Source organism: Syngnathus leptorhynchus, chromosome 16 (genome assembly GCF_054491065.1).
Source record: "Syngnathus leptorhynchus isolate UIUO chromosome 16, UIUO_Slep, whole genome shotgun sequence".
Lineage (NCBI taxonomy): Eukaryota > Metazoa > Chordata > Actinopteri > Syngnathiformes > Syngnathidae > Syngnathus > Syngnathus leptorhynchus.
In genome coordinates this window covers 5495010-5510556 of record NC_141210.1, presented here as the reverse complement: position 1 = coordinate 5510556, position 15547 = coordinate 5495010, and the positions used below count along the sequence as shown (strand labels likewise).

General features: G+C 44.6%; 2 protein-coding genes across 4 annotated transcripts; one reads left to right on the top strand and one right to left on the bottom strand.

Moving 5' to 3' along the window:
- Positions 1-520: 520 nt before the first annotated feature.
- LOC147044356 (disintegrin and metalloproteinase domain-containing protein 11-like) lies at positions 521-13846 on the top strand. 3 transcript variants are annotated; one of them, XM_085933466.1, is made up of 27 exons: positions 521-3708; positions 5088-5111; positions 5791-5978; positions 6562-6638; positions 6807-6873; positions 8506-8588; positions 8700-8763; positions 8904-8964; positions 9191-9366; positions 9511-9582; positions 9659-9825; positions 9898-9982; positions 10056-10146; positions 10438-10489; positions 10805-10904; positions 11063-11134; positions 11207-11299; positions 11367-11447; positions 11565-11615; positions 11695-11758; positions 11840-11945; positions 12236-12355; positions 12423-12591; positions 12658-12769; positions 12908-12998; positions 13487-13504; positions 13577-13846. In XM_085933466.1, the coding sequence occupies exons 3-27, from the start codon at positions 5925-5927 to the stop codon at positions 13590-13592; spliced, it is 2142 nt and encodes a 713-aa protein (XP_085789592.1). In that variant the 5' UTR covers positions 521-3708; positions 5088-5111; positions 5791-5924; the 3' UTR covers positions 13593-13846. The 3 variants fall into 3 exon arrangements, with proteins under 3 accessions (XP_085789592.1, XP_085789589.1, XP_085789590.1); XM_085933463.1 differs by having other exon boundaries at positions 4064-5111; XM_085933464.1 differs by lacking the exons at positions 8506-8588; positions 8700-8763 and having other exon boundaries at positions 521-5111.
- Positions 1366-3712, bottom strand: 42sp43 (P43 5S RNA-binding protein). Its single transcript, XM_085933468.1, has 9 exons — positions 3479-3712; positions 3299-3399; positions 2829-2925; positions 2640-2728; positions 2459-2532; positions 2316-2396; positions 2018-2247; positions 1896-1949; positions 1366-1816 (listed from the first exon to the last, which is right to left on the bottom strand). The coding sequence occupies exons 1-9, from the start codon at positions 3617-3619 to the stop codon at positions 1559-1561; spliced, it is 1125 nt and encodes a 374-aa protein (XP_085789594.1). The 5' UTR covers positions 3620-3712; the 3' UTR covers positions 1366-1558.
- Positions 13847-15547: the final 1701 nt, after the last annotated feature.

Sequence of the window (15547 nt, the reverse complement as noted above, 5' to 3'; positions counted from 1 at the left end):
AATGAATACACCTAAATTAAGGAGTCTATTCGCAGGTAGATAAAGAAAGCACCGGTGTGACCATTTCGACCCAAGCGTGGAGAAGCTGTGAATTTTGAGGAGACGCCATTGACAGCGGCTTTTGAGGTACAGCCAGCGTGGCGGCGTTTAACGATGTCGGCCGGATGACAAAGAGCCCAAATTCTGATGGAAAGACATGATGGAAGATGATGGCTTGACAGGATGACGGATGGTGAGGATTTTTTTTGTGTTTTTTTTTTTTTAGGATGCTGCATCAAAACACAAAGACCCTTGAAATTTTGCATGGTTCTTAGAACCTTTTACTTTCGAACCTAACTAAGATGGATGAAAGTTTCCTGCTCGTTATCCTCAGCGGGCCACAAACTCGAAATTCACTCTGGATGATTGCGATTGTTACTCCCGCTAAATCCGTCCGTTATCATCATCAACTCACCACTGTCCCTCACAAAGGGCGCTTAAAAGCATCGATTTCGTTCCAGTCAACGACCCTCCGTTGAAAAGCTAGACTTTTGTTGCCATGGCAACTGCTCCTATCCTAAACGCCACACGGATTGTCGCAAGTAAGATGCGTGTGGCGGAACAAAAAAAAAAAAATCCAGACCCCACACACACACACAGACCAGAGACCAGGGTCACAAAGGTTGGAATGAAACCAGCCAGACATTACTTTCATGGACACGCTAGTCGGAAAGCGATTGAAGTAGGTTAAGCATAAAAGCGTCACTGCTCAAATTAGACTGTCCTCCAGAATAGATGACCCAAAAGCACCCACCCTCCCCTCCTTTAACTGAATGCACTTCCCACAATGAATCTGTTGAGTTATGCTCTCAATTTTATATTGTTTCTATTTGATATTGTATTTATTATTCCTTGGCATGACAGAATATGTTGATCGTCTTAAGTGCGTGATATCTGACCCTCAAATGTCAGGTGATGTATTTTGATAAACAGAGCTCGATCCATCTTTATCTTTAAATTGACATTTTACAAATTTACTTGAACAGTAACCAATTCCAACAAATTGACATCAATGTGAAATTTTAGTTGAGGTACTAAGACATCTGCTTATGACTATTAAAGAATCTGACATTGGTTTTTACATCTGAGATGCTATAAAGCTGAAACGTTAGACAAATTGAATATTATTTTACTCCAATTTGTTCCTTAATGTCTTTGAAGAGTTGCCAATAGCTCAGTATGACAGCTTCGTATTTACTTTGTCGTAAGTGTCAGCCAGCCCCAGAGTGCTAGAGATGCTTTGTGACTCAGCACTTAGTCATGTGCGTCGCTTTATTAATTTTTAACAAGCATCGGTGTGTTAGTCTCAAAGCAAAGGAGCGGCACTTTCAAGCAAAAAATTAAACTCATTTATTGGGTCAACACCTTTTTCTTCCATTACAAACAAGATGTTCCATTCTGAATGACAACTAGTCATATTTAAGCACAAATTCAAATACCAATGTAAGGCAGTTACATTAAACCAAAAAAAAAAAAAAACAGACCCAATTTCCATCAAAGAAATAGAGTTAGCTTTGTCTTATCCCTCCAGCGGCGCCACCTCGTTGTGGGTAGGTGGCGGCCTCTTGATGCTGAACAGGTCACGCAGGTTGACCTCCGGGTCGACGTAGTGCGGGATCTTGCGCTCGTTGAACAGGCCCGCCAGGTTCACCTCCACTTTAGCCCGGCGTGAGATGCGCATGCGAAGAGCAAAAAGACTGTTGAGGTTGTCCTCCATCAGGGGCAGGCGATGACCATCCACGCGCTTCTGCCACCACTTTTTGGGACGGTTACGATTCTGTTCAAAGACAATTTGGGAAGGCATTTTTAAAAAAAAAAATACATTTACTGATTTTAGTAACTTTTTTTTTTTTTACCTTTGGTTTGGCAACACCAGGGTCATGTCGACGCATATGCCTGATCATACTCTCCTGCAGAACGCGTGCATGTCCAAATTTAGTGTTCAGAAATGGCAAATGTCTGCCGTCATGCAACATACCCGCATGGCAAAGGTGCGCGGGCAGTCTGGGAAGGAGCACTTGTACTTGAGGAGCTTCAGGTGCACCTTGCGGATGTGGTGCTGCAGGTTGAAGGTGGTGGAGAAGAAGGCATCGCAGTTGTCGTGGGGGCACACCAACACCGGCTTGTGCGTGGCGTGGACCCGCTTGTGATGGCGCAGTGAGTTGGCCTGCTTGAACTCCTTTTTGCAGACTTGGCATGTAAATGTTGCTTAAAAAAAAGATTGAAATTGATTTTTAATGATTATTATTATTTGGTTCATTTTACTTTATACCTACACGGGTGTTGGACCATGTGCTTCTGAAGCATGCTCCAAGTGGAGGCAACCACCTTACAATTTGCATCTGGACAGCGGTAACCTGTAAAATAGTAATATCACAATAGTTCTTCACTCATGAGGTTTCATTTAAAGGTTGACAACCTGCATGTTTCTTCTCATGGGCATTTCGGGCCATGCGGGAGTCAAACAGGGCACCGCATTCCTTCTTTGAACACCTACGGGAGACAAAAGTCTGGGTTTTAACTTTTTTTTTTTTTTCCCCAGGTTGCTGTGAGTGTTTTCCACCTGGTGGACTGACAGTTCAATGCCGATATGAACTTACTTGAACTTGGCAGCCAGGCCGTGTTCTTGCAGGTGCACCTTGAAGCGAAATCTCTTTTTGAAAGTCAGGGAGCAGCCAGCCTGAGGGCACTGGAAGCAAAGAGTTTACTCGCAGGAAGTGGCTGGATGTGGATTTTTCAGAACTGTGGATAGAGTTTGGCCTTCTGGCTCCCTCTAGAGGAGATTATACCTTAAAGTACTTATCTTTATCACCATGGGTGTAGCACATGTGCCTCTTTAGATGGTCTGCCTGGAAGAAACTCTTGTTGCAGAGGTCTAACTCACATCTATGAAGCAGAAACCACAGAATGTAAGCATATGTTCATAATCATGCATTTTATTGGAATTATATTTTCTTGTAAAAGTCTATAAAATATGTTTAGTTATATTTGACCCTTGAAATTAACCCATGCCTTCTAATAAGTTAAATTAGTCGTATCACTACAAATCCCAGAATGCACCTCGTGCTATGACGTCATGTCTCCCCGCCTCAACTTTAGCGATGCTAATTTATTAGCATTTACATACTAACGAGAAGCTCGTCGATAGAATTTTATGACGCAGCTTAACATATAAGCACCTGTTGTTTAACCACCTCGTGAGCTGTTACACTTTAATGTTTCACTTAAATGAAATTTATTCACTGAAAGTGTGACTTACTTGAATTGCCTCACATCATCATGTTGCTTCATGTGGCGACGGAGATGTGAATTCCGGGAGAATCGGCCATTGCAGCCGCTCACAGTGCACTGCCAAGGACGCTGAGTATAAAGTAGTAGTTTTTGTTTTGTTTTGTTTAAAAGTCGGCTTGTTACACGATTTTTCAAAACGTTTTCTTACAGCTCCGGTGTGACTTGCTTCGTGCTGCTGTAGCCTGCTCTGCTTGGAGAAAGTGGCGCCACACGCTGCGTGGAGACACTTGAACTGTTGGTTCACTTGTGGACAACCTGGAGAAGGTTTAACCGCACACTCGCCGCTCATTTTTTAATAAATTCTAATCTTTTTTGCAGTTCTATCAGAAATGAAACCAGCATCGCCGTTTCAAGTCTTTCTTATAGCCATCTAATTGGGTAAGTGGCAGCAGCAGGCGACATTTTGCTCATTTAAATAAACCTGAGTCCAGTGAAGCTAATTGCGTCTTTGTAAATATTACTTATTTTATTTTTTACGAGATTAGTTTTATTATTTTTTAATCTGCTACATCATTAATTAAAAAAAATAGATCAATAGATCAGTCAAGATTAGTTGATTTTATTTACTTAAAAGACGTTGCTTTTATTTACTTAAAAGACGTTTTTATATAGATTTTTTTCTCGTATACAGTAGACAGTGTGTGCCTCATCTTTTTTTCTGCTGTAACACTCATACTTCATCCCTCCTGGGGCATCTACTAGATAATTTTAACTTATTTTTCATAATTTCTAGGTGTGATGTCACTGTTTGCACAGCAGAGGGCGCTGTAGCTTTGCTGTTACTATAAATGAACTACAGTACTGTAACTGTACCTATTTCTGCCTATTAAATCACCGAAGGGTGAGTAAGAAAGTATTTGAGCAAAATCTGTAGTTTATTTAAAATGGTTTTTTTTTTTGCTTGCACTTATTTCGACTCCACAGTGAGAATTTTAGACATGTAAATGTCTACCTTATTGATTGTTGCTTGTCCTTATACTTTTGTCCTGAAAGGAGGTCGATGAAATATTGACAATGTGCCTCCATTAGCAGGAAGTCTTCTGGACAATTTTTCTGTAAATGCTTTGCAAGGTTTTCGAGGGTTTACTTAATGCGACATGCGGCTGTGATGGATTCGGGCCACATGGCAGATTGAATCTAATAATCCTTTGATTGTCAGTATCACTGTGTGAAGCAGAATAAATACTAATGTACGGTCTTAAATGACAATATTGTATCCAAACATGCATCCTATCCTTTTTCCATTGATGAGTGTGGTCACGGAACGATTGAAAGTCGTATCTCGAGGCCAAAGTGGGCGTATCCCAGGGCTTCCCCACGTGCCCCCGGCACGTCGCAGCCCCCTCTTCCGCATACTGCAGGCACGCGTACGTACGTACGCACGCGCACGCTGTGGAGCGATGCTTCCGCGGTGCTGCGCGTTCTCCTCTTGCTCGGCGCATCTTCCTCACTGATCGTCACCCATCATCCATCGATCCCCGCCGCCATAAAGATAAAAAAAAAAAAGAAACGATGCTTCTGTGTCATCTTTTGATGTAAATGTCCGCGTACGTGGAACAGGAGGGGAGATGATGACACCAGGCGCACCATCGCAGTCTTTTCCCATCCTTGATTTATTTTCTTTCCATTTTTTTTAACGGTTTTTTCCCCCCTCTTGTGTCCGCTTCGGTGACGTTTTTGGGGGCCTGCCTGCGGTGACCGGCGGGAATGTGTGACGACCATGCTGGCGGTGCGGTGCTTCTTGCTCTTTGCTGCAGTGGGCGAGCGGCTGGCGGTGTCAGGTAAGAGGAGACACGATGATTGGCAGATGGATATTTGCACACTTGTCCGGTGCCACCCACCTTTGCACCCACATGCAGTGTAGCGTCAATATGATGGTTTCGGTGATGTGGCGTGCACGGCATAGCCTGGATGTGACTGGTTTTGCTGCATAGACACAATTCTACCGCAGCCCCCCTCGAGTGCAAGCAAGCAACTCCTTGTTTTGAAGCCAAATGGGGATGCACCGCCACAACTTGTGCAACACGACTGCAATGTGTTTTTTAAGATACATTGAGGAGCTCTTGGGAGCAAAGTGGGTGGATGGTTAGCACGGTTGTTTTGCAGCTTAAAAAGCTTCTATGTTTGGGTAGTCCACTTTCCTGCCACAGCCCAAATCATGTATGTTAATGGAAAGCTAAATTGTGTTCAATGACACAAAAATCCTTCATTGTTGTTGTGTTGATTATGGCCACATTGCTAATCATGATTATCTTGCTCAACAATCATTTGGTTTTCGATATAGTTGGATTCATAATCTTTCCAATTGATACCAATTTTCCCTTCCAAATCAGTTTTTTTTTTTTGTCCAACATGAGACTTGGAGAATAAATGACTCACATATTCACAAGAAATTAACATTATTAACATAAACGTCCTGAATCGCAACCATGAGAATTGTCTGTGCTGTTTGCCTTCCAGATGTAAACAGGAGCCCAAGCCAGGACGGCGGCGCCTGGGATTGGTCGCCCGGGCAGAGGACGGAGGGCAGCGACACTGCAGCCCAGGTGACCTTCCCCAAACGCCTGGTGCGGAGGACTGAGTCGGAGCAGGAAATGGCTCATGAGCACCTGGACACCAGAGTGAAAAACAACATGCCACACAATTCGGTGAGATAATTTGGTTGTGCAAGTGGGTGTCAAGTGTCCACTTGAAATGAAATTAGAGGTGTTATATTTTTCCATCCGTCCATCCATTCATTATCATCAGCGTGAGAATGTTAAGTGGGTTTTTGCTAGCATGTTTGTCTTGACACGTGTGGGCGTGACTCGCATCGAGACGACTGTGCCGTCAGTCTCCAATCATCTGGCCACAGCTACAAGGTTGCGTCTATGCATCGTGCGCTGTTCTTTTTGACCCATTTATTGGCTGAGAATCCCCCGGAATGTCAAATGCTCTCGCCGCCTGACCTGCTTTGCGCGTGAGCTCGCTTCCTTTCTTCGTGTTTGCTTGCCGTCACTTTGCATCATTCGAGGGGGCCTGCCGGGGCTCCCAGCAGCTTCATTTATTCAGTTGAAGTGTGTCCCCATTAATTATGGAGAGGGTTCGTGGTAGCAAAGAGGCACGGGACAAGTCGTAGCGATCTGATGATGCTACTATTTCCTGTCACGTGACGGGATGCTGTCGTATTTAAGATGGTCGTCTCTCTGGTCTGGTCATTAATGGCATTTATTTGAAATGTTCTGTTTCCAGGATGTCCACTTGGCGCTGAGCTCTTTCCAGGTGGAAGCCTTCAGACGTAGATTCACTCTGGACCTGGAACTAAACCAGTCAGTACTGCTTGCTCAGCTATTTTGCATGGCCACGTCTGCAGATGTTTCACATTACTTCTTGTACACACACACACACACACACACACACACACACACACACACACACACACACACACAGACGAACGTACGGTTCCTCATGTGACCTCTTTTTTTTTTTTTTTTCAGTGACCTGCTGTCCTCGGACTATGTGGAGCGCCATTTTACGCCGGACGGCCGACCCTTGCAGTCGCTGGTAAGAATCAGAAATAGCAATAGACAGTTTTGCTTAATAGTAGTCAGGAAGCTGGCTCATCTGTTTTCTGGGTTTGGTCACGTCACATTCGGACACTAAGTCTGTGGGCTCATTTTAGTCATCAGCAGGTGGCAGTAGAGTGCAAGAGGGGAAGAAAGAAAAATAACCCGCATGGCATATCGATTTGTGAAAAAATACGAAATTGACCTTATTTGAACGTAAGGTCTTCTCCGACAACAACAAAAAAGCAGTCATTTCTACAATGCTAAAATTCTTTGCTTGGATCTGTGTTCCTAATAAAATGGCTGCACTGTCTATTTTAGGCACCACCAATCCGCACGTTTGCCTTTGGGATATTTTTATGTCCTATTTTTGGAAAGCGCTTTGAAATAGTCTGCCGCGCAACCATTTTGTACTTTTGCATGTTACATTCGTGCTTATGCTTTTGCAAAGACAACAACAAAAAACCACCTGCTCTGAGATGATCATCTTGAAATAACAGTAAAATGAAGTCCACGGAGATTTTCCCATGCATTCTAGTAGCCAGAAGGCATTAATGCTTCGCTGCCCACCAAGCCACCCAACCGCTTTGCCTCCGTCCTCCTGACCAATGGCGAATCTGTCTCCATGGCAACCAGTTAGCTCAGCAGCGTCATTAAGTTCTTGGCAGCGGAGAGAATGAGAGATGAGGGGGTCGGGGGAATGGGAGTAAAAAAGCATCCCTGTGTGCTGTGAGTGGCTGGAGGCAGGCAAGGTAGGATGGAGGGAGATGGAGTCCTGCAAGGAGGCCAGATTGTGGCGCCGCATGATGGAGGCATCACGTGACACCACGGGGGCGTGGGAGGCGCGATGCGTTTGGGGACATGCGTCACCAAATTGGGCCTCTCTTTTGAAATAGCACCACGACAGACTCGCTCAGCTCTGAAAAAAACCTTCTTGACTTAAATGCTTTTCGTTTTGACTGTTAGCAGATGAAGCCATTTATGATTAGATTGGAAGTGAAGCCGATGAATCGATCATAAAAAATATTTGAAAAACTGAAAGGAAATTGTTTTTCAAAATATTTTGTTCTATTATTGCATTGCTTTTTTTCCAGTTTTTTAAAATAATTCTTTTTCTGTTTGAGGGAATAATTTCCCCTGTTTTTCTGAATACAATATTTACTTATAATGAAAAAAATATTCCAGATATTATTCGGAAAAACAAACAAAAAAATCTATAAAATAGAAAAAAAATACTGTAAAAAAAACAGAAAGTTAAAAACAAAAGTTCCCCTCAAAATTATGCAGAAAAAAAATGCTGAACTGCAATATCCCTCTGTAATTTCACAATACTATATCTAAAAAGAAATATTATTTTGAACAGTAAGACAAATAGTGACGCACTGGTACCAAATGATTTTCTGTGTTGACTTATTGAAGAGCTCCTTCCAGGAAGGACTTCCACCTCACTTGTAATTCGGAGGCGAGGATGGGACACAAGTAGGTCACAAACGCTTCTGCCGTGGGAGTTTTTTTTTTTTTTTTTTCTGAACCTCACAGCTGACCTATCCCGACAAGCTGTGAAGTTGCAGAGTGTGTGTGTGTTTCAGGTTGTGTGAAACCTCCTCCATATTTGTGTGTGTGTCCGCAGGGAGGGGAGCACTGCTACTACCAGGGAAGGTTGCGAGGTGTGCCCAAGTCTTGGGCGGCCCTCTCCACCTGCCGCGGTCTGTGGTAAGACCCCCCCCCCCCCCCCCCACCCCCCCACCGTCCCCACTTTGACCTTTTATGCACTTTATAATATATTCCTTCATTTTGTGTGTGTGTGTGGCCTTTTTTTCGAAGTGGAATGTTCTCAGACGGCCTCTTCTCTTACTGGATTGAGCCTGTTTACAATGACAGCAAGGAGGTAAATAGAATATAAAAATTAAAATTACATACAGAGTTGGCCTAAACCTGCCCAATGCCTTTTTAAGTGGCCCACCCATGTATATGAATTTTTATGTGGGGGGAAGGTTTCAAATAAAACCAGATTGTTTTGTGTTGTAGGAAAATGGCGCCCACCTGATTCATAAGATGTCAGATTTCAGGCTCTCCCCCCAATGCGAAGGTAGGCAAGCTCATTTGTAGTGTGCACGATTTGACAACATCCAAAATAACCCAATGGGTCAGTCATTCCCTTTTTACACCTGCTTGTCACCATTGCTGCAGATCTAAAAAAAAAAAAAAAACTCCTCAGACTGTGATCCAGATTTTTTGCGCATAATGCAGATGAGGTGATAATTACTTTCCTAATGACTTTGATAGTGAACTGCAATGTTTGTGCGTGTGCCAAGACTGCACAGAAGACAAGTGGGATGGCAGAGGAGGCGATGAAGACCAAGGGGGGCAACAGCAGCAGCAGCAGAAGGCGTCGGGGGTACTAAGGCGATCCAAGAGGTTCGCTCGCAGGCCCACCGTGCAGACCGAGACTAAATATATCGAGTTGATGGTGGTCAATGACAATGACATGGTGAGCGTTCTGAGGACAAATAGATAAATGGCGTAGAGAGAACACATTCGTGCCTTCTAAAAAGGAGCGTGGCACTTTTCTTTCTGCCTTCTTTTTGTGTGTGACTGACATTCCATCATTTGTGCATGTTTTGTTTCCTCATAGATTGTACAGCTGCGACGCTCCGGCAGCCAAACGAGAAACTTTGCCAAAGCGGTGGTCAACATGGCGGACGCAGTACGTTGTTTGGATTAGCATCCTTGGATTCTTACACAAATGCAAGTCTAATGAATCAAGTCTGGTGTTACCGCAGATCTATAAGGAGCAGCTGAATACGAGGATCGTGCTGGTCGCCATGGAGACGTGGACCTCAAAGAATATGGTGCCAGTGGTGGAGGAACCGCTGACCACGCTGCAGAATTTTATGAAGTACAGACGGGACAACATCCGCGAACAGAGCGACGTTGTCCAACTTTTCTCGTGAGTCGATTAATTTGGACGTAGACGCCGTCGTGGTTTCGCTCTTACAGTGTTCCTCCTGTTTGTCTCCAGAGGACGTACGTTTCAGAGCGGCCGCAGTGGGACGGCATACACGGGAGGAGTGTGCTCGCCGACGAGGGGAGGGGGTATCAATGAGGTGAGGGGACTTTTTACTTTGTGTTTTGTCCGTAGGAAATCCAGAGCAACGTTTTTTTTTGTTGTTGTTTCAGTTTGGGAATGTCGGCGCCATGGCCATCACTTTGTGCCAGAGCCTGGGCCAGAACATTGGGATGCGGTGGAACAATGCCCGCAACTCTGCAGGTATGATGTGACGTAAGGGATGCTGAGACACTCAAACATCTCAGTCCTTTTCTTTTTTTTTTTTCTTTTTGCTGAAAGAACATCCCTGCACCAGCACTTTTATAATTTGACTCGGGGTGCTTTATCACCTGCATTTGGAACATTGCTGCCACAGAGCAATGAGTTTGCTGATTAATGTCGAAAGGCCATTTGTGCCGTTACTGGAGCTAAGCGAGCCTTAACTCCTCGTCCTGCTGGAACGCTTCTTCCAAATCGTCACAAGATCCTGAATTTGCTTTTGGTGTTCCACAGGAGACTGCAGGTGTCCTGACACTTGGCTGGGCTGTATTATGGAGGACACTGGGTAGGATGTAACATTTTTTTTGCTTCAGTTCAATGGGCATTGTGCTGCGACTTCTGTTGGGCGTGCCTTACCACCAGGGGGCAGTATAAGACAGACACATGAATTCGCAGTCAATTCTCGTGTTGTACAAAGCAGAAAATGTCACTTAGGCGTTTGGTGCATTGCACCAGATGGCACAACAGCACAATTTGATGAACAATTTATACTCCAGATGGTTCCATTTCTGTCACATTGTAACTTAACGTCATTAACACGTTGCACTGTTTTCATTTAATGATGCTATTGCTGTTTGTTTTTGTATGCTTTCTAATGCAGATACTATCTGCCCAGAAAGTTTTCTCGCTGCAGTGTGGATGAATACCTCCAGTTCTTGCTCCAGGGAGGCGGCAGTTGCCTCTTCAACAAGCCCAACAAGGTGAGAGGAGCAAGATTAGTTCAATAGTTAAATCACAATCGTGATGAAAGTCCTCTTTTGTTTGTGTCTTCATGATTGTTATCTACTGTCTCCTGGTGGCCAAACTGCACATACACCAGAAAGAGTAGCAATGAACTATTTGTTTGTGTGTCTCTCAGCTGTTGGACCCTCCAGAATGTGGCAATGGCTTTGTAGAACCTGGCGAAGAATGTGATTGTGGATCCCAGGTGGTGAGTATAAATCTCCAAATGGGAGGTAGTTCCAAGCTAGCCCTGCTACATGGTGTGTGTGCGTGACCGCAGGAGTGCGCCCGTAGCGGAGGCGCCTGCTGTAAAAAATGCACACTCACCCACGACGCTATGTGCAGCAACGGACTGTGCTGCCGTGGCTGTAAGGTGCGTAACACAGACATTTATTTGAAACGTCGACCGACGGTTGTTACGCCATTTTTTTTTTTTTCAGTATGAGCTGAGAGGCGCGGTGTGTCGAGAGGCTGTCAACGACTGTGACATCCCGGAGACCTGCACTGGAGACTCCAGCCAGGTATTCCCCATGTATAGAACGGCATTAGAATGATCTGTATACCTTTTGTTCGGTTGCCTGGCTGTTCCAATACTTTTGGAGTGTTTGTGTAAGAGTGCTTGTGCGTCACTCCTGCAGTGTCCTCACAACGTCCACAAGCTTGATGGCTACACGTGTGAAACTAATCAAGTAAGCGCTGCCGCCTTTGTGCAAATCCACTTCAACTCCAATTTTTTGATATACTGTTTGCCTCATTTTGCCTTTTCAGGGTCGCTGTTATGGCGGACAATGTCGCACTCGAGACGGACAGTGTAGGGGGCTCTGGGGTTTCAGTAAGTATTTAAATATGTGCGTGGAATGCGTGTGCAACATCTGACTTCATCCTGCTGTTATTTTTGGTTTTATCCGTCAAGACTCAGCAGACAGGTTTTGTTACGAGAAGCTCAACGCCGAGGGGACGGATAAAGGGAATTGCGGTCGCGGTCCCGGCGGCCAAGGCTGGCTTCAGTGCAATAAGCCGTGAGTGTTGGCTAATAATCTCTATTACAGATGACAGAAAAATAGTTCAAATAAGACGACGGCAAGACTGACTAATAGTGCTAATAAGAGTTGAGGGCTCATTATGAATCCCACTGAATTTCTAAGCAGTTTTGTACTGCCCCCTAGTGGCCATGGTACGCATAACAGAAGGGAGCATTTATTTCAAGATGTGTGGAAAAACACTTTCTGTTTAATTCTATGCAATTAGTACAACCCTCCATTTGGATTTTCTATATTCCCCACTTTGACAGTGTCTTTGTCATCCTAAGGGACGTTTTGTGCGGCTTCCTGTTCTGCGCCAACATCAGCACAAAGCCAAAATTTGGGGATCTTCAAGGCGAGGTGACCAGCTTCACCCTCTACCACCAGAACAAGTACCTGGACTGTCGGTGAGTTTCATTTCAAGGGGTTCTGATTCGGCAAATGAGGACGAACACGGGAACATGCTTCTGTCAGGGGCGGCCACGCTCTGCTGGAGGACGGCTCAGACCTGGGCTACGTGGAGGACGGAACCCCCTGCGGACCCAACATGATGTGCTTGGAGCGACGCTGCCTCCCGGTGGCGGCATTCAACCTCAGCAGTTGCGCCGGGTCCAACTTAGGACGCATCTGCTCCGACCACGGGGTAGGACAACGCCGAGCAGACCCGAGGAGTCGATGCGGATGATGATCTCGTCTCGTGCTTTGGCAGACGTGCAGCAACGAGGTGAAGTGCATCTGCGACAGAGACTACACCGGCAAGGACTGCAGCGTCTTTGATCCCATCCCTGAACCCACCGTCCCAACAGGCCTGGAAAAGAAAGGTAAAATGGAATAATCCATTGGATCATCACTTCCTAGTGTTGATGGTGTGTGCGTGTTTTTGTTTTTAATTGGATCTAGTGGTGGTGTTGTGTTTTCTCCTCCTTTCCCCCTTCCTTCCTCCCCTCTGCTCTGCGCAGGTCCCAGTGGCACCAATATCATAATAGGCTCCATCGCAGGTGCTATTCTCCTGGCAGCTATAGTCCTAGGGGGGACAGGATGGGGATTTAAGTAAGAGTTCTGGCATGCGTTTGTCCTTCCTGTCTACTTCCTCATCGCTCAACAACCTTCCCAGCCAGGGTTTAGGATTAGTCTAGTCTGCCAAGGACCACTGTAGCGTCCCCGTCCCCTATGCTTAGGCCTGTGCATGCTTCTCCTCTGGCCTAAAAGGACCAACTCCTTTCAACATTTATAGCAATCTGATTGGGTCAAAAGAATCTGAATCACAATTGAAGGAATTCCTTTTGGGTCAGAGGTCAGTGTGTACGTGTAGTCTGCATGTGTGCATAAAATGGGTGGGAGGTCTTCGGGTCGCCTGACCTCTGACGTCAAACACAAGTAAAAAATTCATTCAAGTTTGTATGTTAATTTTGAATTTGTGAATCGTTGCCTCATTCTCCATTTTGTATTCCGCCTGCAAGAATGCGCACACGTTTTTTTGAGTCTTTGTCATTAATGCGTTTTCTCTTTTCTCCTTCACAAACGCTTTGTTGACGCAGAAACATTCGTCGAGGAAGGTATGACTTGTTCCTTATGTTTTGTCCCCTTTCTTTAATAATGAAAATAATTGTTTGCGTGTTTCATTCCAGATCTGGTGGAGGGTAGGATGTTCACCATCAGTCTCTGTATCCTGCCCACTTCCTGTCTTCTTCTTTTTCTTCTACTTCTTTTTCTTGGTTGCACGGTGTCCTTGTCCACGGAGGAGAAAAAAAAAAGGGAACAATAACAACAACAAAATGTCTTCCACTCCTATTTCCATCTCTCCAGTCCTCCTTTTATGGTCAACCTCTGTCCTCCACTGTTAGGACGAAGAGCAAATCAGCCAAGATGTCTGCACTGCCTGCCTGGACCACAATCTTCTTCGAATGGAAAAATGACTTGCGTGATGTGTAAAATAAGATTAATATGCTAAAGAGGTTCATTCCCTGCCATAGCCTCAACAGCACACGCACATTTCCTGTACTTAATGAACCTGGACTGGATCCAGCTTCGATCTGGACTAGATTAGATTTGGACTGGATTGGGACTATGGATGGATGGATGGATGGATGGATGGATGGATGGATGGATGGATGGATGGATGGATGGATGGATGGATGGATGGATGGATGGATGGATGGATGGACGGACGGACGGACGGAGGGACAGGTGGACGGATGGACGGAGGGACGGATGGACGGACGGATGGACGGATGGACCTGAACCTGGACTGATCAGATCTTGACTCAATCTGGAATAACTGGGATTTGACCTAATCTAGATTGAGTCTGGACTACATCTGCAATGGACCACGACCCTACAAGGAACACGTGTACTTGGTCAGGACCAGATCAAGACTGGATATGGGCCACATCGCTTGATCGGATATGGAACAAATCTGGCTACAGTTCTATACTGGATCTGGACTCAACCTAAGAAGTGAATTATTGATATCTTAACATTACCTTCAATTTGCCTAAGAATGATGGATGGAACTTTAGTAAATGTGACAATAGTTTGAAGAAAATCGATTGCCGGTCCATACCTATTGTGACTAGTGTGGAGTGACTCTGGATTAGATCCAAACTGCCCTTGAACAGAACTGGGTTATATTTGGAACAGATGTGCTGCCACTTCATCACCGTGAAAATTCCAAGCATGTTTTCCAAAGAAGGACTTGAAGAGGGACCAAGTGTTTTTACTCCGACTGCCAAACAGCTGGTCCAAGTGGACCACGTTTCAGAAGATTGGATTGAGGGACTTTTGTGGTTTTTGGGATCACTTGACAGGACCAGCGTTGTCAATGCCAGACTGTACATTTCACTGACCCTTGTCAGTGTTCACCACGTTTTTACTCTTTGGACATTTTTTTTTTTAAAGAGCAGAAGAAGAATGTGTGCACGTCACAACAGAGCCCTTCAACTTTTCAATGTAATAACGACATGAAGAAGAATGTCACCTAACAGGACTTGAGGGGGGATTCCCCTCTGTTTGTGTTTGATGTCCATTTAGCTTCATTAGCAATTAGCTCCCATTGACATGTCTGTGATCTACTTCCTGATCGAAACTTTGTTAAATTGATCAATTGGTAGGATTTCATACAAAATTTTTCAAAACAAGAAACATTATAATAGCACTCACAATTTACTGCCAAACTCAACGTGAAAAAAACATGACACTTTGTTTTAAACAACCAAACTGCCAAAAGTATGGCAAAGCTAAACTAACCCGAACGCAATTTAGCATCTAAGTTGTGGTGCTTTAAACCTGTATAAGCTACGGACTGAGCAAAAATGTTCAGCAACATGTAGACAGACACTATAAGAGTACGTACAGTTATGTATTCTTTATCATCTGCCAAGAGTGACTAATATCAGTGCTGAACCGATGAGCTCAGAGAGCAGTCGAGACAAAATTTATTTATGAACTGTACAGGCCCTGTTTTTGGGAACATTTTTCAAATCAACTGCCATACCAAATTAAGTCTCAATAGCAATGATGCCGAAAATGGCAGACTGCTTCTTCTTTTGGCGCGTCGGCAAAAAAAAAAAAAGCCAATGAAAAGGCAAAAACATTTCCCT